Source organism: Equus przewalskii, chromosome 7 (genome assembly GCF_037783145.1).
Source record: "Equus przewalskii isolate Varuska chromosome 7, EquPr2, whole genome shotgun sequence".
Classification (NCBI taxonomy): domain Eukaryota; kingdom Metazoa; phylum Chordata; class Mammalia; order Perissodactyla; family Equidae; genus Equus; species Equus przewalskii.
In genome coordinates this window covers 59,065,881-59,088,859 of record NC_091837.1, presented here as the reverse complement: position 1 = coordinate 59,088,859, position 22,979 = coordinate 59,065,881, and the positions used below count along the sequence as shown (strand labels likewise).

Here is a 22,979-nt window from a genome sequence, read left to right as displayed (position 1 = left end):
CCCAGCTGCGTGCATCTCCCCACGCCCCACCCCAGGCCTGGGCCCAGCACTGTGTGGGAGGGCAGAGGAGGGAGGGAATGGCAGGGAGCTGCAGTGGAAGGAGGGAGGGCTATATTGGCGGAGACCCCTGTTCGGGCTGCCTCTCTCTGTGCAGCACCCCAGCATTCAGGGAGAGTTTTCCCATCATGGCAGGGTGCCCTTACTGTGGTGGGTGGTCAGAACTTCAGACGAGCTGGTGAGCTAGGCTGAAGCTTTGACCTCATGGGGCAGTTACTCATCTTTGAGGCCAGATTTCCCTTCCCCATGGTATTGCCAGGGCTGGTTTGTCCAGGACCCCCAAGCCACATCACAGCACTGGGGGTGAGGCCAGAGCTAGGGTGCTGCCCATCACAGTGCACAGTCACTGGCCCAGGAAGCATAAATGCCTGGGTTTAAGGGCAGGAGAGACCTGGAAGGGAAGCACTTTCCACCACCCCCACCCCCCCAGCCATACACAGGTAGCAGGAGTGGGGCTCCAGTGAGGATGACTGGGGACAAGGGAGGATAGAAAAAAGAGGTTGAAAAGAGGAGAGGCAAGAAAAGAGACCCAGGGTGAGCAGATGGCCTGGAGTCACTGAGTGGGAAGGTGATGAGCCACTTTAGGAAGCCTAAGGCAAGCTGTCAGTTATGCTTGTCTCTCTCCCACTCGTAGGCTGGGCAACACACACACGCACACACTACACACACACCTATAATCGTCCCATCCCAGCTAGTGTTCTGCTCTCTGGCTCGGTCAGGTCCCTCCTCAGTGTGTTTAGAAGAGCCAGCAATGTCTGCCCTGAAAGCGATGGGGCTGCTTGACAACTTGGGGACCCAGGTGAAGCTGGACTCTCCCATCTGGAACCCAGGGGAAACTCTCTCTCTCACCTCCTGGGCTCCCCTAAGCTCTGACCTCAGGTCCTGCCGCTTTGGGAGCCAAACCAGGCTAAGGAGGGGGCTGCCTATTCCTGTCCTACCTCTGACCCTTTCCAATTACATACAGGAAGCATCAGCTTTGTCCAGATCTGTCCTGGGGACCACCCCCTGGCAGGATCCTAGAGGCCAACCTCACACCTAGGGTGGCTCCCCACCTCCCACACAGGCATCATCTGAGTGGGAGTGAGGGCATGTCAACCAGAGTCGGCGTGGCTCAGAGAAGGGGGAAACCTTCTTGTGGCTTCCAGGTGGTGTGGAGTGATCTTGTCCATGGCATTCTGATGCTTTTGATTATCTTTTATTGTATATTATCCACACATGTGGGTTTTCCATTGTTTCAAATTAAACTTGCCTCTCCCCATGCGTGCATGTGTGCACCCACACGCACACACACATACACAGCCCTCTAATCTTCCCTGGGCCACTTCTCCTTCATTACTCCTAAAAGCTGGCTTTGTTGTAAGTGGCTGAGCTGAAATGCAATTTTTGGCTAGTCTGCTTTTGCTGCTCAACACTGAAATTTCTCTCTTTCTTCCTGCCTCTTACCCTGTTTCTCTCCATGTCACTGTCACCGTCTCTTGCTCTTGCCTCTTCTCTCTGGTCCTCCAGCAGCCGCCTACCCTGCTGCCTATGGTCAGATAAGCCAGGCCTTTCCTCAGCCACCTCCAATGATCCCCCAGCAACAGAGAGAAGGTGAGTCTGCAAGGCGGGCCTCCTGGGCCCTGCCCCACCCCCTTCTCTCCCCAAAGAGGCCGTGCACCTGGGCCTTTGGCTGGGTGTTTTGTTGGAAAGGTGACCACGTTTGTGTGTTGTATGGAGGGTGATAGAGGTCTGCAGGGTTGTGAGATGTGGCACTCTCCAGTCCAAGGACCAAGGGATGCTTCTCGTGGGCAGCTCTGTGCACCTGAGTGGTGGGAGATCAGGAAGGTGGGGCCCTAGAGGAAGTGGGGTCCAGGAACCCAAGACTCCCCCCTCACTCATGGGCAGGATTTGGCCAGTGGAGAGGAAGGGGAGAAGTGGGAATCCTTATGGCTGGGGGAGGGAGGGCAGTGGGGGGACCATTTCATTGTGGACAGAAGTTGTACCCTCTGGGTGACCAGGAGAGACAGCTGGAGCTCCCAGGGCAGGACTCCATGGCAGGTAAGGGGATGGGAGAGCCCCAGTGCAGGCCTCATGGAAGGAGGGCATCCTGGAAAGCCACATCCAGAGGCCCTGGTGTGAACAGGGCAGGGCAGGCAAGGCCAGTGGGGCTCAGGAGGCGGGGACTTCCAACAGACCCTCAATGTCTTCCCATCCCAGAGCCTAGAGACCCACAGGAGCTACTTAAACAAGTCCACCCTTGGGGACTCTGTGGGCCTGAGAGAGCTCAGTTTGAAGGGCCAGGAACACTAACAAGGTCCTGTCCTCTCCACCCCCATGGAAAGGGTCACCCTGCCAGTGAGGCCACCCCATCTGCCCCAGTAGCCTGCCTGGTCAGGAGGTTCCAGTCGTCTCCAAATGGTTGGCTTTAGCTGCAGCAGACCGTCCGGAGCCATGGAATGTGGATTAGTCCTGGAAGGGGCCCTGGAGGTCTGCTAGTCCAAATCCCTTTGGTTAGACAGGCTCTGAAGAGGCCCCAGTGCCCGGACAGCTGAGGGTCTGGGCTTTGAAGCAAACCCATCTGTGTCTGACTCCCAGCTCAGCCACCTCCTCCCCTCTCAGCCTCTTCCGTAAAATGAGGACAGTGGTGGTTATTCCCTAGAGGGGTGTGAAGATCGAACTAGCTCTAGTCTGCCTTCCAAACTCCAGCAGTTGCCTCTGGATTTCTCGCTGTGCACACAACCCTTCCTTCACTAAATTGTCATCCTCTCCAAAGTTGTACCTGAGACGTACCTCCCCAGTTTACAAGCACTGGGCAGCTCCTGAGATCTGCATCATCAGATCTCCTCGTGCGCAGGAGAGCCAAGCTACAGGAGCCCAGAGGGGTACACATTGGGGCCCCCTGCCCACACTCTGCAGTCGTGCCCTGCTGAGCTCTGAGTGACGTCTGGACACACCATGGGTGAAATGGGGGTGAGGGTGGTCCATCAGCCCTGCTGCCACCAGAGGGTGCCCTCACTGGAACCTGCCCTGCCCCTGTCCTTCTGCTCCCCAGGCCAAGCCTTCCAGTGCCACTTGAGTCAGATCAGAGCCGCAAGGGGTGGGGTCCTGGAGTCCCAGTGTGGCCAGTCCTGGGCCCAGAATAGAGAGCTGTGCCTAAAGGCCCTACTCCTGTTGTCACCACCCCCTGGCTTCAGGCTGACTCACCCTCACCCTGTAGTCAGCACCCTGCATCACTCTGGGCTGTGGGCTCCAGGGTCTCTAAACCCTGCTATGCACATGCACGTGCACAGCTGCAGGTCATTGCTGCTGTGACCAACACACACAACAGCTCCTACCTGGTCTTAAACTCAGGTCCTCCATCTGTTCCTTGCCCCGCCCCCCACTCACACTCGGCCCCACCCCAGGTGTCTAGCTTTGAACTCCTCGTACTTTCTCCCCATCTCTGAGCAGCTTCAGCTCCCCCTACCCCTGTGCCCTGCTCCCTAGGCCAGACCCTCTGTGGCCAGTCTCCACTCCAGCCTCCCTCAGGAGGAGGGATCTCCCACTGTTGTCCCCATTCTCCTTAAATGTGGTGCACAGGATGAGCCACTGTTGGGGAGCAGAGCATGGGGAGCGGGGGCATGAACCTGGATGTGTTCAGAACCACTCTCTGTATAAGGGCAAGCTCATGGCGCTGGGAATGGGGTTGCTGGGGAAGGTTTCGGGGGCTCTGAAGGATGAGGTCTTCAGCATATAGAGAGGGGGAGACAGGCATTCGAGGCAGGGAGAACAGCAGGTGCAAAGGCACGGGTGCTGCCAAGTATGAGGTGAGCCTGGGGACAGGGGGAGACAGGGGAAGACAGGTTGAAGGTGGGTTGGAGCCAGACCAAAGCCATGTCCACAGTGTTGCATGAGGCATGCACGAGAAAGAAGGCTGTGTTCCTCCAGCCATGCCTGTGGTTGGCCTCTTTCCATCACGCTCACCTCCCCCGTGCCAGGCCATTGAAATACCAGGACATGCTGGTTGCTGGGGAGGGCCCTCCTTCCAGCTCCTTGTCTTTGAGTTAAGCCTGAAAACCATCAGATGCCTGAATCCCCAGAGCCTGTCTGCCCCACAGCTGGGCTGAGGTTACTCTGCCAGGGGCTGCTGTGTGGCCAGGGTAGTTGCTTTCTGTCTCTGGAGCTCTGTGTCACCATTTCTCAGAAGGCTGGGTTGGACCAGATGGTTCTCCTAGGTCCTCCCGGTCATACCATCTGGATGCTCTGTAATCTGTGAACGAAGGAATACAGTGAGTGGTCAGGGTAGCTGGAGCAAGACAAGGTGTAGGCTCACTGTTGAGGGGTGAGGGGCAGGGGCTAGGCTGGGGCTAGGAGAGCCGTCCCTGTAGGGCTCAGCCACAGACCATGCTGATGGGACTGAGCCTACAGGCCCTGCCCTCGAAGGCTCCTTGTCTTTTTAAGAACAGATATAACATCCACACAAAACAACTTGCAGAACTTGAACTTGGAGTAAGGGCCCCAAGTTCAAGTCAGGGGTCAGCATGGGGTGGAGCGGTCAGGGAAGCCGGGAAGAATGAGGATGGGAGGAAGAGGGAAGGCATGTGCTTGTTGTGGTGTGGGGCAGGAAGACTAGAGAAGGCAAATGCCTGTGCCCCTGAAGAGCGGCCCATCTCATTGGAGAGAAAAGCTCTCAGACATAAAGGAGAAAGAGCCTCAGACCACAGAGTATGGAGTATGAGCTCAGGGAACACCGGAAGGGAGAGGGTGTGGGGAGTATCTGGGTGGGAGTCCTGGAGAAGGTGTGGCTTACATGAGGCCTTGAAGCTGGTTCCTGCCCCAAGGCGACTCACATCTAGCTGGGACCATCAATGGAGACATTCACTGGGCATGAACCAGTGAGAACGTGGCATGGTTGGAGGGGTCAGGGTGAAGGGAGGGCCACCAGGGCTTGGAGGATCCAGCTCTGGGCACCCCAGGAAGTGGGTGAGGGAGCACGCTTTGCGCCGGTCCTGAATGTGCCGTCAGCTGGCAGTTTGCCTGGGAGACAGCAGACCAGGGAGGGGAGGCCAGAGGCTGGGGGTGGCCAGATGACCGAGGGGATGAGCGGCTCAGAGGGCAGCTCTGGTGATCTATCGCTGTGTACCTCAAGCGGGTGGAGATAGAAGGAGGGAGGGAGGCAGGAGGAGAGCTGGAGGGGAGAAGAGAGGAAGACGGACAGAAACTCCAGAGGGAGCTCTTTGTTCCAGAACTGGGTTATCTGGCAGAGAACCTAACAGTTGGTTCTGGCGGTGAAAGCCACATAGCAGCCCACATGGGTGCCTTACGGCCTTCACTTTTAAGCTCCTGCTTGGTTTGCACCAGCCTGTGATCAGAACCTCAGTTCTTACACAGCTGTAGCAAGTGCTGCTGTTGCCTCTGCATGTCCTCCATAGGTTGGAAACGATCAGTGAAATGACCACGCTTTAAAAAGTTAAATTACATGTGGTTTACTCTGTTTAAGACGGCAGGAAATAGATGGAGCATTTTAGAGAGATTTCCATTCCAAAGAGTTAAAATTGAGATTTTGGTCATTTAAAAAGAAAAATGTAATCCTTTCAGCTTCTGGAAATTTCAGACGTCTAAAGGCCTCAACAGTGTTCAGGGTTTCTGGGGCACTGAGATTTATGATAGATAGTTAAGGAGAGAGGAGAGCACAGACAATGGAGGTAGAAGGCCTGGGTTCATAGCCTGGCTCTGCCCTCTACTAGCTGTGTGACTTTTGGCAGGTGACTTAACCTCTCTGCACCTCAGTTTCCTCATCTGTGAGGTGGGGATGACGATAGTATTTGCCTCATAGGTCTGTTGTGAGGATTAAGTAAATTAACGTACATATAAAGTGCTTAGAACAGCCTGACATGTCGTTCATGCATAGAAGTGGCAGGGCTGTCACTGTTTAGTGCAATGGGGAGTCCTTCATGTAATAAGGTTCGCAGGTACCCTGGCTAATTGCGAAGCCTTGTTGAAGCCCCTCCTGCGCACCTAGCCCACTGGAGGAGGCAGGATAAATCTTGGTTTCTGCCTTCAAGACCAGGGCTGAGTTTAAGGTTCTGGGGCAGGGGGGAGTGGGGCCATGGGGACCAGATGGGAAGGAGTGGCTGCAGGCCAGGGAGGAGCCTGGGCCAAACCCACCACCCCATGGAGATGCCGGGCCCCAGAATCCCAGGTGGGGCCTGCCTGCAAGAGGTGAAGTGAAGCTTGTCACCTGGCCCCAACAGCACAGGCCTGCTGCCCCAGGGCACTTCCTTCTGACCTCCGCTGATCTGGGGCTGGGCAGGAGGGAGGCCCAGCAGGCCCTCCTGGGTCTCCCCACCCCTGCCTCTCCTTAGTACCTCATTTCCACGACTGATCAGGCCTCGGCAAGTTCCCCCCATCACTCATCAACTCCGCCCGTGGAGCCCCAGAGTTGCCAGGCACCCTGTTACTAATCCCTTTTGCAGAAAAGGTGACTGAGGCACAGAGAGGTTCAGTGACTTGCCCAAGGGCAGAGCAGAGTCCAGAGCTCAGACTGGGGCCTCAGCAGCCCCCACTATTTTGTGGCCGCCTTTGGATCTTGGATGAGACCCTCCCTCCTAACCTCGCCCCCACCCCTCCCTGCTGCCGCTGCCTAACTCGCTCACCTCTCCTCTGTCTCTCTCTTCCCCCACCCTGCCATCCCTCCTCCCCCGCCCCACCCCCTCCCCTCACCGCAGGGCCCGAGGGCTGTAACCTGTTCATCTACCATCTGCCCCAGGAGTTTGGGGACGCTGAGCTGATGCAGATGTTCCTCCCTTTCGGTAATGTCATCTCCTCGAAAGTGTTTGTGGATCGGGCGACTAACCAAAGTAAATGCTTTGGTGGGTAAAGATAACAAACCAACTAGCTTCACCTAGGACAGGGTGGTGCTCGCACCAATTTACCGGTGTCCAACTGCGTTTAACCTGCTCCTTCACATCGCCCCTCCCCCTGCAGGTGCTCCCTGTGGCCCAGCCTCCAGTCTCCATCTCTCACCCCTCTTCTCTCTACTACTGTTCTTTTGGCTTCTAGGCTTTTTCTGCCTACCCCCACCCAGCTCCCCATTTCCCTCTCCCAGTCCAGGAGATAGGTTCCCCTTCCAGCCAAAAAGTCCAATTCCCACCGAGGGGAGAAGGGGGAACAGCCTCCTTGGGCAGGGGAGGGAGGAGGGGCGGAGAGCAGAGCCTAGCAACACCCGTTATCCCAGCAGCCCTCTCCTCTCTCATCAAAGTGGCCCCCGGGTGAAAGCTGAGCATGATCCTTGGGGTGAGGGGGGTCTGTCCAGCTGAGGCCCCTACCCTGCCCACCCCTTGGCCTCCTCTGTCCACCTCTCTGTCCTGCCCCCGCCCCCCTTCTTGGTCTACCCTGCTCTTTGCTCCCCTCCTGCCATCCAATGACCCCTCCTTCTTCCACCCACCCCCCCACAGGCCACCAGAGCTGCATTGTTGAGGAGTCAGGAGGAGGAAAATAGTCCCTGCCCGCAGGAAGCCTCAGGTCTGAGTGTAGATGAAAATCACCCTACTTAACAGCAGTGAAATGTGCGAGGCACCAAGTAATAGTGTAATGAGAAAGGCAGGTGGATGTAAATAAGGGAAGGGGAGGGAGTTCCAGGTGGGGAGAATAGAATAGACCAGAGCATGGGGCTGGATGAGAAGTCAAGGGACAGTGAGTGAGGAAGCAGGAGGCTCTGGCAAGAAAGGAGAGTTCGGGGGACGCCACCTGTACGGGAGGGTCTGTGCTGGGGAGGGCTTTGACTTCAGATGAGCATGTTTCATGTGATATGGTAGGCAGTGGAAGATGGTGGGAGGTGCTTGAGCTGAGAATAATAGAACAAAGATACAGCTTTCAGGAAATTTCCCTGGTGGCTGGGTCTTAGATGGGAGAGGGAGGATGTGGGAGGATCTAGAAGTATAATTTCAGAGGAAATATAGGACGCCCAGTTAAATTTGAACTTCAGATAAACAATGGATGCATTTTTAGTATAAGTATATCCCAAATGTCACATGCAATAGGCCAATGTAATATTTGGGATATACTTATACTAAAAAAGTATTCATTGTTTATTGGAAATTCCAATTTAGTGGGGCATTCTCTGCTTTGATTTGCTTCAGACCTCCTGGAACCCCACCTCATCCCCACACCTCCCCCCTCCACTCTTCCTTAGCCTCTCCTACATCCTCTTCTGTCTCTGTCAGCCCTTCCTTCTGGGGCCAGAGGTCCTCATGATTCCCCAGGATTGAGGAGTCCAGTCCCCAGAGAGCCTCACATAGAACCAGAGCTGAGTCTGCCAGAAGCTCAGGATCTCCAGGTTGACCCCCAGATTCTGGGGCTGTGAGGATAGAGTAGGAGCCTTCATTGGCCAGGGAATGCAGGACACAGCCTGGGGGTGGTGGAGGGGAGAAGAGACAAGAATGTAGAAGCATCAGGCAACACATGTTAAGGAGATTCCAGTTTGGAGACCAGCTTTCCAGAACCATGAAGGGCTTAAGGTTCTAGAGCATGTTCCCCAAAGCAGTCAAGACCTTTGCACCACTGTCCCTCTCCCTCTGGCAGCTGCCACAGGAAATGTGTGCTACTTCAGTGGCATAGAGTTGCCAGCAGCGCATTTCTCTTTGCCTGTGGCAAAACAAGGCAAAGGAAAAGACAGGGTTATACCCTCCACTGTTTGGTATTTCTCCTGGTGAACTACAGTTACATATGTGAAAACAACAAACTGGAGAGGATGTTGCATCTGCTCTTTAAGTAAGCCTCAGATGTTACAGAAATCAGAGGAAAATTGCTAAGAGCCCAGAATGCGCGGAGCACCTGGGCTAGAGCAGGCTTGGTCTGGTCTCTAGCCATACCCTCCGTGCATTCGTGCTGTCCCTAGTTCCCTAGCTTGGGAGCAGCTCAGCTTTTCAAAGGCATTTCCTTAGAGTCTGCCCCAAATGCTACCCTTGCCATTAGCCCATTTAAGTTCCCCAGGACCAAGATTGTTTTCCCTGCTTTTTCTGGAAATCATCCTCTGTATACCTCTACTCTGGCTCTTTCCTCTCTTCCCAAACAAACTTCTAGCACTAAACATCCACCAGGTTGAAAAAGGACGTGCTCCTGCCATGCTGGCCCGGCCCAGTGGTTCCTCCTTAAGCCTCCTGGGTTCTCTCACTCCCTCTGGCAGCGGAGCCTTCTGCAACTCTCCCAGAGGCCTTCCTGTGCAAAGGAACTCAACACTCACTCATGGGCAAGGCTTTTAACTCTCTGAGCCTCACTGTCCTCAGTTGTGAATGGGGGACTTGGGCAGTCATCCCTCAGGGATGCTGTGAGGGCTGCATGAGATGGTGTATGTGACAGGCTTGGCCGGAGTGGACCCTCAGGACTGACCAGAGCCTCCTTTATTCCCAAAAGGAAGGACCATTTTTGCCACAAAATGGTCCTCTATTGAAGTGAACCCCTCAAAGGCCCCACTCGCTCTTTATAAGCATAACCAGAATCTTCCAGAGGCCTTCGTGAGCAAACGTGCAGCACGAATTGTTCCTACGTTGTTTGGAAGAAGGGCTGGAGGCACATGGGGAGGGCCTCCTACTTGTGCATCTTGCCGTGGTCCTGGAGGCAGGAACTTTCTCGGAGGTGGAAGGATGCAGGAGGGGGCTCTGGGAGAAGGAAGACAGCCCTGGAAACCTAAACATGGGAGATGGTGCCCAGAGTCCTGCCCCTGGGGTCCCCAGTCAGCGGGGGAGACGCTCCCTGCCCCGACTGCTAGCCAGTTAACAAAACTAGTTGGAGGAGAAAAATTCCCTTGAGCCTGAATCCTTCCTAAACCCCTGGCTTCCGGAGACACTAAACTCTTCCACGAAGGCTGGGCTTCTTCCCTCCAGGACCTTAGTGACGCTCCTCCCTTGGTGACTGTCCCTCCCTTCACACCTTCCCATAGGCAGCACCTCCAGCCCCTTTTCTCTTTCTCCCGTCTCCTCCCTGCTTTGCTCACATTTGTTTCCTGCAAAAAGCGCCACCAAGTGCAGGTGAGGAGGCTGGTGGTGAGGTAGAGTTGGAGCTGATGGTGCTGGTGGGCAAGGGGAGGAGGGCGGAGTGTACCCTGTCACCCCCGGTGAGGCTATCTTGTCCTGGCAGGGAGAGAGGCTACAAGTTCAAGCACCCTCCTGAATCTGGGGGAGAGCAGTGTAACAGACACGATTCATACATTTGAAAACCCGCTCTGCTCTGCTAACCACTCAACTGTGGTCTTCAGACACAGGGGTTGGTGGGGAGGGGTCGGGCTGGGAGGGGTGAGAGGAGGAGGTGCAAGGATGGCTCACATTAATCTCCAACCATGGATAATCCTAAGTCTTTCCTATCTGTTTTGGCATATGGATTTATACAGATGTCGCTTACGTTGTTCTGGGCATGGCTCTGACCACTTCCATTACTCACTTGCTCGCTTGCACTTTTGAATACACTCACGTGCACGTCCACATACTCCTCCCCCGTATTTGATGGTGCATGGCTGCAAAGGAAAATGTGAGCAAAAGCAGGAAGGAGACAAGAGAAAAAGAAAAGAGGCTGGATGGAGACAGTGTCTGGGGTGGAGTTAAAAAGGGAGAAAGAGCCACCACATGGGAAGAGTGAGGGAGGGGTCGCAGACAGGCTGGATGTCCCAGAGAAGATTAGCTAAGAAAACAACTTCTACTTCAGCGGGGTCTGTATGTTTATCCCTTATATATCTAATGGCTATTTGTGGACACACACCCCAAATGAGGCATGTGTGCAGGATGGCCTGGGAACTTTGCCAAGCTTAGTTTCATAGATTTTTGCGGGATCTAAGTCCATTTTACAGGACAAAAACCCTCTAAAGTCAAATAAATTACAGGAAATACTAGGTTAAACAAAGCTATAAAGGTTTATTTACTGGAGAAGTTGGGGCGGGAGGGGGATGTTTTCATTTGTTAATATGCTTTGAAGGGTCCCAGAGGGGCCTGGCTATAAACCTGCTTGACGGGAGAAGCCCCTTGCTCACGGAGCACCTATTAGGGGCATTTTGGGAAATGCTGATATAAAGTGTAAAAGGAGATGCATTCAGAGTTCCAAAACGAGGAATGGATGAACTTAGAGAACCTGATCCATCCCCACCTGGGAACTCCTTGTAAGGACTGACCGGGAGCCATAGATGGCTGGGATGTTGGGAGGGGCGACTGTGTGGAAAGCACTTCTGCAGTCCGTGGTACACGGAGAAGGCTCTCAACTAATTTTTACTAATAGTGTTAATTTGTGCTATTGTTGTTGCAATACTATTATTAGTATGAGGGGTTCATAGGGAACACATGGATTGGTGTGTGCTTAGACCAGGGCGAGAGCTCCTGCTCCTAGGGCTTGGAATTTTACTAAATGAGAGAGGTGCCGCCAGCCCCTGGGTGCGAGGCGGTGTGTTAATGCGACTCGGTCTGGATTTACCCCGGTGTCCCCAGGGAGCCCGGCTGGGGGCAGCCTCGGCAGGGCCCGGGAGGGAGCTGAGGGGCCGCGAGCACTGTCAGCCTCTGCCCTCCCCCGCGGCCAGGGGCCCTGGCGAGGGGGGCGGCCGCAACGATGGTGGAGAAGTTCTCTCCGAGGTGCCTGCCCTCCCTCCCCCTCGCACTGCTCTCTCTCCCCAGGCCGGCACCCCGTGCCCTCCCGCTGCCAGGCCCCCTCCTGTCAGGGAGGACAGTGTCCAATAAACTCCTCCACCCGCAGGTGTGTCCGCCCCCTCCCACCGAAGGAGAGGGCTGAGGTGCCGGGGCCGGCCGGGGTGGGGGGCGGGCGCTGCTCCGAGCCCCGCCGCGCCGCGGGCGCCCGGCCTCGGGGAAAGGGCGCCAGGGCGAGCGGCGCCGCCCGAAGCCGAAGCGGAGCGCAGGTCGCCGGAGGCCGAGCCTCGGAAACGCCCACCGCGGGCGGGGCCGAGCGCACGCGGGCTGGGCGGGCGCGAGGCCGGCCGGGGGCGGAGCCTGGAGCCTCGGAAACGCCCACCCCGGGCGGGGCCACACGCACGCGGGCTGGGGGCGCGAGGCCGGCCGGGGGCGGAGCCTGGAGCCTCGGAAACGCCCACCCCGGGCGGGGCCACACGCACGCGGGCTGGGGGCGCGAGGCCAGCCGGGGGCGGGGCCCGAGGGGAGGAGCCTTGAGGCCCGCCCCTGCCCGGAGGCGCGGCGGGAGCGCGGGGAGGGGCCGCCGCCGCCCGCCCTGCCCTCGGCCCGACCTTCTCCCCGCCCGCCCCGTCCCGGCCGGGGCGGCCCCGTGGAAACCCAGGCCCTCGTCCCTCGTGTCTCGCCAGGCTTCGTGAGCTTCGACAACCCGGCCAGCGCACAGACCGCCATCCAGGCCATGAACGGCTTCCAGATCGGCATGAAGAGGCTCAAGGTGCAGCTGAAGCGGCCCAAAGACGCCAATCGCCCGTACTGAGCGCCGGCGGGAGCGTCCCCCGGGGGAGACCAGGACTCGCACAGGTAACCGGGGGCGGCCGGGGCGCGGGGACGGGGGGCTGGGGAGGGACTCCGGACGGACCCGCCGCCTCCTCCGGCCTCCGTGGGCCGGACCCTCGCTGTGCCTTGGACCCGCTGCGCCCAGCTCGACCTGCCTGGTGCCCAGGAGACAGGCGCAGAGCTGCGGTGATCCCGGCAGAAGTGGGCATGGCCATTCCGCTGCCGCAGAGCCAAGAGGGGCAGGAGTGAGGGAACCGCTCTGCGAAGGTGGGGCGAGCCCTGGGCCTGCGCCTCCAGGTCTACACTGGCAATCCTGTTTGCCAGAAAACCCTGGGGTGAACAGATGGCAAGCTCAGGGCCGGGAGAGTTTGGGGGCGGTATGGGCTCTGCGGGGAGCTGTAGCCTTCTGCTGGGGCCTTCTCCCAGACTCCTTGGCTCTCCCCTCCCCAGCTCCCTGCCTGGAGGGCTGTGGCCTTTAGACTCTTGACCCCCTCATCCCCCCAGTCCCCATAGCTCAGTCTGGAGAGCAGGGACAGGACTTTTCAAAGGAAACTTTACCAAAAAAAAAAAAAAAACCCAACAGGATGGGACAGAAGCTGAGGAGGGTGATGGTGTAGCACTGGGGCCACTTACCCTGCCTGCTCTACAGAGGCCATGATGCGTGGGCAGTTGTCACCTTTTCTTGCTCAGTCTGGGTCCTGCTTTGCAGCTGAAGACACATTCAGCCACTCCTCTTCCAGGCCACGTGTTCCCCTGGGTGAAGCGGCTTCCTGGGGAAGAGGGGAGCCGGAGGGGGGCGATGTGCCAGGCCATCAAAAGTCGGCCTTCAGCCTGGGCTCCCCATTGCTGTGCACTCCTGCAGTCCCAGCTCATTCACAGGCCAGACGGGCTGCCCAGCCCTCTGTTCCTCCATTCCTTCAGCAGTGCTGGCTGCCAGGCACTGTTAGATCCTTGGGACTCAGCAGTAAGAGTGGTAAGCATCTGTCCTTAGCAGGAGAGACAGACAATAAACAATGACGTATGATCAAAGAGGAAATTATATAGTGTGCCAGAATTGTTGGTTACAGTTAAATAGTGGGGTCAGGTTAGGCCTTGTTGAGAAAGTGACATTGGAGCAAAGACTTAAAGAAGGTGAGGCAGGGAGCCATGCCAGTGTCTGGAGGAGTGTGTACTCCCAGGGTCCAGGCTCCAGGGTGAGGGCGGGGTGGTGTGTTCCAGGAACAGCAGGAAGCCAAGGTGGCTGGAGGGGAGCAGGCATGGGGGGGAGTGGTGGGAGAGGAGATCCCAGAGGTGAGGAGGGCCACCTCCTGTGGGACCTGCAGGCCATTCTATGGACTTTGGCTGCTCCTCTGAAATGGGGGACTGCACAGGGGAGCCATCGGAGGGGTGTGAATAGAAAAGTGATGTGATTAACTCCCATTTCAGTGGGATCACTGGCTGCTGTATTAATAGATTCTCAGCCCAAAGCAGAGGTCTAGTGCACGGACCACTCACTTTAGGGTGACAGCAGTCCCATGTGGTATGAGGGAGTTAACTTCTAGATGTATTTTGAATGCAGAGTGAAGGATGTTGTTCGTAATGAGTTAGAGGTGGGTGTGAGAGAAAGAGGAGTCAAGGATGACACCAGCTTTGACCCGAGTGACTGAAGAGCAGAGTTGTCATGACCCAAGATGAAGAGGGGTTGGGAGAAAGATCAGCCGTGTGAGAGTCAGGCATTTGAGCGGAGCTTCAGAGTCTGGAGTTTGGGAGGGAGGTCTCCAGTTTCCCAGTCTCTCCTCAAATCCCACCACTGCCAGCAGAACACCCTTTGTCCACCCGGGAGCAGCAGTGTTCACCTTTCACAAGGAGTGCTTGAGCCTCTACTCCCTGCAAGCCTGGAAAACCAAAACCCGCCTCTCATGCTTCCTGAGTTCCCACCCTGCCCATCTCTGGCTTGCGTGAAGTTGCATCCACACGTGTTCATTTAGGGTGCGGGCACTTCCTGTGCCAGGTGCTGGGTCACCATCCCGATTGGGTCACCATCCTGCCTCCGTGGAGCTTCTGGCTCTGTGCACACAGACACCAGGAGGAAGCCCGCAGATGGGTGCATTTCCATGGGAGGGGAGGGATGGTTCAGTGAAAGCAGCCCTTTCTGGACATAGAACACTTTTTCTTAACTAAGCTCAGCTCTGCCATGAAGGCGTGACCTGGGTCAAGGTGCTTCTCCTCCTGGGCTTCCATTTCTTCATTAATGAAACCAGGGTGTTGGAGTCATCAGAGGATTTTTAAGGAGAGGCATGCTCTAGGGTCATGGCCTGAGCTTCTTAGGGGCGCCTGTGGGTGTGTTTTGGGGCTCCCCCCAAAGCAGCCTGTCTTAGCCTCCTAGAGCTCCATGCAACTAAAACCCAAGCAAGGATACAACCTCTAGGGCAGAGCAATTCCCAGGTGAAGAGGTGAGGAAGGCACAGTTGTTGTTTGAGATGTGAGGTAAGAAGTGGCCCTCAGGGTAGAACCAGCTGGCAGTCATCATTGGGGTGGGGACTTGAGAGGTTTAGAAAACAGAGTGGGTTCTTCCAGCTGGGAATACAGAGGCCAGGAAGATGGGAGCCACGGACTTCTGCACAGTGCTTACCATACCCGAGGCACAGTTCTTATAGGTAACAACTGCAAGACAGAACTCTGTGGCTGCCTCTCAGGTAGGTAGTATAATTATTCCCATTTTACAGATTGAGCACAGAGAGGTTAAGTCACTTGCCCATCAGCTGCTGGGTGTAGAGCCATGATTTGAAGCCCAGGGTCTAGTTCCTGACTCTTAACCCCTTCAAGGAAGGAGAACCCTCACCGCAGCCCTCCTATCCCTCCTACCCTAGAGTGTCCTGACTATCAGAGGGCACTTGTCATGACATCTCACTTCTTTGGGGTTAGCCATCTGACTACCTCCTTCCTACTGAGCAGTCTTCTAAAAAACTGTAATGTGACATAACTCCTACAAGAGAGTTGACCTTTAATCTCCATTTAGGCAGCATTTTAACAAATGGTAACTTTCAGGCTCCCCAACCCAAGACTGTCAGAGGCTGTCACTGAAAGGGGCTGCTAAGATCAGGGGCACGCTTGGGGACTGCAGTGAGAAGTGGCTGCTGTCAGGCTGCCAGTGAGGGAGGAGACAGCATGCACAGCAGCTAAAAACCTGCACGATTTCACAGGCCAGTAAAGGGTGTTTACAAATGATAAGTCCTCCGTCCTCAGATGGGAAGGGCTAGCCTGAGCAGGGGCTGAGGGACAAGCCATGGCTAGGAGCAAAGCTGCGACGGGGAGGGGGGTCTCAGGGCTGGGGCAGGCCACCCACAGTGGTGAAGGCTGCAGGGGCAGCAGGCCTGGTGGCCAAGTCAGAATGGAGAGTATAGGTCTGGGGAAGGAGAGGGGCCCTGGCGGGGCCCCCTGCTGGGAGGAGCCAGGTTGTGCCTTGGTTCCTTAAAGTGAGGCCCGGGGATCTGGCTGGGTCTTGGCATCTCCACGTCTCCTGAGAGTGTGGCTCTCTTTCCTCTAGGGCTTCCTGGCTTCCCTGCTGCCTCTGCTCCTCTGGCTGCTCCGGCTTGTTATCTTGTGCTAAGATGGGAGTTTCTCCAAGAAATCTTTACCAGGAAACTAAGAGGAAGGAAACAAAGGCAGGAAGAGTGGCAAAAATGCCCACATGGCCAGGTCCACAGCTAGCAGGCGGAATACCTGAGGCCCTTGTCCTACCGCCGAGCTGGCCAGCACACCCTGGGCCCCAGGCTGAGGGTGGGCTCGCAGACCCCTAGCATGTGCTTCTGCGGTTGGAGAACACACTGGGCAGCATGTCTCACTCCAGTGGGCGTCCCGTCCCTTCTGAGCCCTGGGCTTTGGCCCTGAGTGTGCTGTTGCACAATGTCTGCTCCAAGCTTGGCGGGCACGGGAGCTTCAGGTCTGACCGGTCCAGGGCTGCGTCATGGCTTTGGGCCTGGGCCTTCTCTGGCTTGAGCCCAGCTGTGTTTAGGACCTAGCATCTGAATTCGCTCAGCCTGACCACAATTTCCTCATCCGTGTCTTGAGTTGGAGCTCCCAGGCTTGATTCAAGCTCCTCTACACTGGGCAGTGACCCTGCTGCCACCTCTAGGGCTGGGCTCTGTGAGGCTCTTCCAGAGGGTGGCCGGAAGGGGTCACCCCTGCAGGCAGAGGTGCAGCTGCTCCCTAAGGAAGAGAGTCATCAGCTGTGCACACGCAGATCCCTGGGGAGGCTCCTTAGGGGTGGAGTGAGTGTGAGAGTGTGTTTGTGTGGGGGGGGCCAAGCGCGTGTGAGAGAAGAGAGGTGTATGAGAAAGTTCGCTGGATGCACCTTTGAGGAGAGGCTGTGTGAAGCTCAGCCTTGAATCTCCAGCGTGCTGGACCGTGCCAGGTGCTGATGGGCAGTTGGAGGAAAGCTCGAGCGGGCCAAGGAGCATGGCGAAGTACAGAGGAGTGGGCGCCCGTGAGGTGCTCAGGAGTGGGGTGAAGCGGGAAGGAGGGGAGTGCCCAGGAGTCCCTTAGTTGCAGTTGCCGTAGCTGACACCTGATGGCACTGCCCATCTCAGTTCTTAGGCCTCTTCTCCCACCCAAAGGGACCTGCCAGTTGGATGTCTTGGGTGGGTCTTAGGGCTTTCTTCCAGGAGGGGTGAAAATGTAGGGGAGGGTGGCATGTCAGGACTTGGTGGGCAAGCGGTGGGCACTGGTCTGAGTGAGGGAGACCTGCTGTTGGAAGAGCAGGAACCCCACATACGCGCAGGCAGGGCAGGGTCTGTGGAGGAAGAGGGGCTGTGAGCTCTTCTCTGAAGGCACAGCTGGAAGCTGGGTTTGGACTTAAAATAGAGTCACCTCTCAGCTGCTTTGCACCTTATCCACAGTGACATTTCACGATGCCAGGCTTCCCTTCCACACTCCCTGAAGGAAACCACAAAGCTGAGAGTGGAGTTGGCTGCATGTAGAAGCTTGGTGGATTGGAAACCCTGCAGATAAAAATGGTGCCTAGGGTGGGGCACAGACCCTGGGGCTGCAGGGGAGCAGGAGCTGGGGAGCAAGCTCAAGCAAGGGTGACCATGAGGAAGGGGTGGAGCTGGGGACTCTCAAATCCTCGGGTGGGGGCAAAGAACTGTGCGGTGGTGAAGAGAGCAGGAGACGACTCAAGTGGAATAATTCAGTGATGGTTGACTGAGAGGGGAGCTCAGCCTCAACCACTTAGGGCTCCACCAGTAAAGAAGGGAGGTCAGAGCCTGCGAGCTGGGTCCCTCTGGAAAGCTGAACGTGGAGGGCTGTAGGGTATAAAGGGACGGAGAAGGAGGTGGCGGAATAGGGGTGGTCAGCAGAGCAAAAGTGACAGCGGCAGAGACCAGCGGCTAGGGCCATGGCACTCCCCTCTCTGGTGGACTGTCCTTGGTATTACCCACCCTGCAGGGCGCCCTACAGCCCTCCATGTGGTCTTTTCACAGGTCAGAGCTGCGGGGCTTCTGAAGGCTTCACATGCCCAGAAGCAGCCCCACTTAGGCCACATTGGGAGGGAAGCACAGGGTGTGAGGTGATCGTGAAGTGAAGCTGGTAGTGCCAAGGTGTGTTTCTAGAAGTCCAAGAATGCAGATGTGATTTACCCTAAGTCTCAAAACTAAACGTGTTCATTTTCTGAAGGTTCTGAGGAAAAAGGGTTGAGGCAGAGTGGAAGGGGAGAGGATCATAACATCGTGCAGTGGGTGCTCTTGCGGTGGAGACACCCTTCACTGGGGATGGTGGCCAAGGTGGGACCCGAAAGGGTGGGAGGGCTGAGTCGCTGTCGGTGTGGACCGTACTCTGACAGCAAAGTGTGTCATGGGTGGACCCCAGGGATACAGCAGTCACCTTAGCCAGCCTCTGACCTACCTGCCAAATCAGGGCCACCCTGACAGGCGCCCCCTGCTGGTCCACAGGCTGAAGCCACAGAAGGCTGGGAGGGTGAGGAGAGCTCAGCTCCTGGGGGAGAGAAAGAATCGAGGGTAATATAAAGCAGAGAGCGTGCTCCCTCATCTGCTTGCCGGCCATGGTGGCTTGAGGGGCTGTTTTATTTTTTTCTAGCCCCCTCGCCAAACCACCCACGCCCCCCCTCCTCTTCCCGACGCATGATGGATGCCCTTAGTGGCCCTGTGTGAGGTTCTGCTACTGTTCACAGTGTATCATGTGTCTGCATAAACAACCGTGCGTGTGTGTATGTGTGTGTGTGCTGACGTGCCCATGTCGTTTGTCTGCCGGCTTCCTCCATCCTTTGAGTTCTTTTCAGTTCTTTTATGATTTGACTGCTGTTCTCTCATCAGAGCTTTTAGATTGATGCTGTGGTCTGTGCTGTATAAATATTTTTCCTTTTAATTTTGTTTTAACTTCTTCCTTGCCCTTCTTCACCCTCAACCCAACTCTCCCTGCCCTCCCACACTCCCGACCCCACCCGACCTGTCCCTGCCTCTTCCTTCCCCCTTGCCCACACTCTCTTGTCCTCTCTCTCTTTCTCTCTCTCTCTACATATATAAATATATATATATAAATCTTTTCTTCTTTTGTCATTCAATCAAATTCCAACAACCCAACCAGGGCCAGTCAAATCCACCACAGTCTCGCGCTGAGCTAGGAATAAAGTTCACGTAATCACATGAGAGTGGAGAAAACAGTCCCCCATCCGTAAGTTCAAATCAACTCAAAGTTCACAGTGTGACATGATGGCGTCATGTAACAAGGCTAAGAATCGGTTGCATGACAATTGCCGTCAAGTTTCGTGGAGGTGCTGTGATTGGAGCGTTTTTCTTGGATGTCGTATCAGTTGATGATTGGCCAGTCATGATCACACGTGCATTTTCTTGACTTTTGTGCTGCCACGATCTTTTTTGCTGTGCTCATTTTCGTTTCGTTCTTGGTGCTTGCAGTGGTTTTACTTTCTGTTGTTTGGTTTTTCTTGTTCAGCGTTTTTTATGCTTCTCTAGATGTCACATAGAGAAAAAAACAAAACAAAAGAATAAAAAAATAGTAAAAATAAAGATGAATTCCTGAATTCTCGAACACGGGATCATTTAACGATGCAAACCATTATTTTTTTTTCTTAAAAATAAGGAAAACATCTAAAAAAATATCTTATGCGTGGTTGATTTCCTTGCACTTGAAAATATTGTGATTTTATTTTTTTCTAGAAATTTGGGGGCCTTTTTCAATTGACATTTTCCTAGGTCTGGTCTTTTTCCACTTAGGCTATTTTAAATCTCACTTCAAAAGGAAAAACAAAAACCAAAAAAATCTCTACAGTAACAGAATGATAAAAAAAAAAAAAAAATTCTAAACCAAAAAACTAGAGCACAAAGCCAGAGGCTCTGAGAGAGAGCCCGGTAACAATTGTAAGGTTTGTATTGTAGCCGCTTCTGCTAAATTAAATGTGGGGAGGGGAGGCGGGCGACCGGGGGTTTGGGAGGGCTTTTCGGTTGGTTTGGAAAAAACAGTCCTGACAAAAGCAAAATGCACCTTTTTGTTTACAACTGAAAAAGGGTCCTTGACAAGTGTTTTTTAATTTTATTATTATTTTATTTGGTGTTGTAATTGTTTAGACTGCTGTGTACGGTTTGCTGTTTGTTGAATCAACAGTGTGAAAAACCTGCCAGCATGGATTGATACACGCATGACGTTGTCCCCTCAGTGGGGGCTTTGCAGTCCTAACTTTCTTGATGTAACCAGTCACCCCCATGTATAAGTGGAAGCTGCTTGCTAGAATGGAGATGAGTCTCATTTGTTAATTCACAATGATTAAGCATTCTCCTTCTGATTCTAGTCAGATCATGATTTTTTTCTTAAAAGCAAAATGAAACACCAAGAAGCCACCATTCAAAACGAAATCGAGAACTGTCTAATTTAATTAAGTTTGATGATTAAATCCGTCCCAACTTCTTTAGGTCCTCCCATCCCCTCTCTTGAGGTTCTGAATTTCCTCTAAATTCCCTGGCATGTATGAGAAAAATATTATGTGTGTGTGTGTGTGTATGTGTGTATCTATGCATATACATACACACATATCCACGTATATCCACATATGTGCAGGTGAATATGTTCTACACATATATCCAGATATACATATATATACACAGCCTCGCAAATAGTTACTGACCTTGGGAAAGAAGCAGTTGGCTGGAAACTGGGCAAGCATTCAACCAAATTCATGTCACGGATCTGTCTTCCTTCTTTTCCTCTAGCAGGGGAGGAGTGGGCTGGGCTGCTAGATTTTTGCTCTCTTGTTTGCTAGGCTTCTGTATACATATTGTATCTGGGCTCGATCCCTCAGAGATCAGTTTAATTATGAATTCATATCCCACAGTCCCAAATTCTTCCCTTGGATCTCGCCATCCTGCAATCCAGAAGTCTAAGGGAACCCAAATCGAGACCCTTCTCCCAACAACTAAATCTTCACCACAGGCCTCCCAGTGGTTTCTTACTCTGAATGGAAGAGTCAATTTCTTTTTTACGTATCATGATCATGACTAATTCTCATACTGGTCTCTCCCCTCCCTCCCGCCATCCCCCAGAGCTCCCACCCTACCCCCTGAGGCAGGTTCCTTTTGGTGTTTGGATGCATTTTGTGGTTCCTCTCTTGGCTTAATCAGCCCTGATTTTCTTCATTTTAGGGCAGGATGCTGAACGGGCTACATTAAAAAACAAACCTCTCTCTATATATATTTATAAATGAGAACTGTTGGATGACATCTTTGACATATCAGCCAATATCAATCAAGCTGAAGACTCCAGACACTTTCTGTGACTGTAACATTTCTTCAAGGAAAGTATAGCGTCTATGGAGTTCAGAGGGCATGTGTTTGGGGGAAAATATAAATATGACATAAAGAAGAAGAAGATGAAGAAAAATGAGGAAAAAAACACAAAAAAGGCAACTTTACAACAAAATAACTTGAGACCAGATGGGGAGGCTGAAGGGCTGGGACCTGGGAAGAGACGCTGCTCACCGATCCCGGGGCTTTTCCAGCCCGCGGGCGCCTGAGGCAGGCTGGGGCAAGCGGTGTGGTGGGGCCTGGTCCCCAGGGGGCGGCTGGGAGGCTGCCACTGAGCATCTCTATCTGTCATTCCTTTAGCTATTTAGGGACCAAAGGACCAAACTTTTTATTGCAGATGTGTAGCTCTATGTCAAATAGAGGGGGAATGGAGTCGACCCTCCTTCCTGCCTCATGGCTGTTCTTGAAACAGCTTAGAGCGATTCTATGAAAAATGTAATTAAAAAATAAAAAAAAAAAACACAAAATAACAAAAACAAAAAAAAGGAAAAATAATGCTTCAATGCTTTTAAAACAGCAAGATAATAGTTCTTTGATACTTTGAGAGGCGCTTTGATTACCCTCATTCAAGTCTATGACACTTTCCTATGGTTTTCTGTATTATATGTCTGATGGAGCTGTTAAGATGAACAAATTGGTGGATATTTGGGGAAAGCAACAAAAATATTAAAACTAACTGTGAAGTGTGAGAAAACAAGGAGGGGAAAAAAGGGACTTACAAGGCAAGATAATTGTTGTGAAAGGTCTGTAAATGCTTCTAACTCTTCCCCCTCTTAAAATCATAATAGTTGTACAGAATTTTAAAAAGGAGAAGTTTAAAATACCTATATAATAGAAGAAAAATTAGAGGAAAGCAAAAAATAAAAAAAATAAAAAAGGAAAAAAAAAACCTATAGAAGTTAGCGTTACTGCTAAAATCCCAGATGTTGTAGGACTGTACTTTTGTAGAGTTTAGACTGAGCATCAATCCCTTCTCCCTGCGAGTGCTGTCGGACGCCGTTGACCCCGAGGGCCAGGCCGGACTCGCCCACACCTGGGCCTCCTGGCTCCGCACCACCGGTGGAGGCCGCGCCGTCGGCAGGAAGGCCCGCCGCCGCCGCCCTCGCCTCGCTTCGCTCGGGAGCTGCGCGCGCTCGCCCGCTCTCCGCAAGCCCTCGACACCTTCCGCTTCACTCGCCTTCCATGCTTGCTCCAGAGACTTTCCGGGCAAGGGAGACCTGGGAACTTTCATCTTCAAACGACTAAACAACACACACACACACAAAAACCTTAAACAAGAGAGAGAAAAATAAACAATCTTTGAAGAATTTCTGAAACTGTTTACAAGGAATTTTGAAAAACAGGGATGTTTAAATGATGCCGGCTCTGTTTTTCTGTAAATAAATTTGCATATTTTGTAGGACTTTTAATTGTAATGATAGAGAAAAAACAAGGAAAACTATTTAATGAAAGCACGATATTTATCTTTGGTAAATGACTTTAGAGCAGTTAAAAAAGACATTGCTTAAAAAAACTCAGAATCAGAAAAAAACACTGAATTATTTAAGAACACATATATTTTAAAGTATAACATATTTATTATAATTTATTTGCACCGTTGGGAAGACTTGCTTTGGCATTCTGCCTTGATACCCTCCTCTCATAGTCCAGGTCATCGGGAGGCCAGGGGGCTCTCGGACCTACCATTTTTTTTCCTTTTTTG

At 53.6% G+C, this 22,979-nt stretch overlaps 1 protein-coding gene and 1 long non-coding RNA gene across 51 annotated transcripts in view; one reads left to right on the top strand and one right to left on the bottom strand.

Annotated features, from left to right (window-relative positions):
- Positions 1 to 22,728, top strand: part of CELF4 (CUGBP Elav-like family member 4) — a 305,620-nt gene extending 282,892 nt beyond the window's left edge. For 9 of the 50 annotated variants that reach the window (XM_070630041.1, XM_070630040.1, XM_070630032.1 and 6 more), the window contains exons 10-13: positions 1,567 to 1,647; positions 6,744 to 6,827; positions 12,323 to 12,494; positions 21,116 to 22,728. In XM_070630041.1, the coding sequence (XP_070486142.1) occupies positions 1,567 to 1,647; positions 6,744 to 6,827; positions 12,323 to 12,450 (293 nt within the window). In that variant the 3' untranslated portion in view covers positions 12,451 to 12,494; positions 21,116 to 22,728. Of the gene's footprint in view, positions 1 to 1,563; positions 1,648 to 6,743; positions 6,888 to 12,322; positions 12,495 to 19,049; positions 19,137 to 21,115 lie in introns of all 50 variants that reach the window. The other 41 variants (XM_070630039.1, XM_070630029.1, XM_070630060.1 and 38 more) reach the window with 9 other exon arrangements.
- LOC139084859 (uncharacterized) lies at positions 1,237 to 13,445 on the bottom strand. The gene is made up of 2 exons (XR_011542694.1): positions 13,104 to 13,445; positions 1,237 to 4,285 (listed from the first exon to the last, which is right to left on the bottom strand). It is a non-coding gene; the product is annotated as an uncharacterized lncRNA (long non-coding RNA).
- Positions 22,729 to 22,979: the final 251 nt, after the last annotated feature.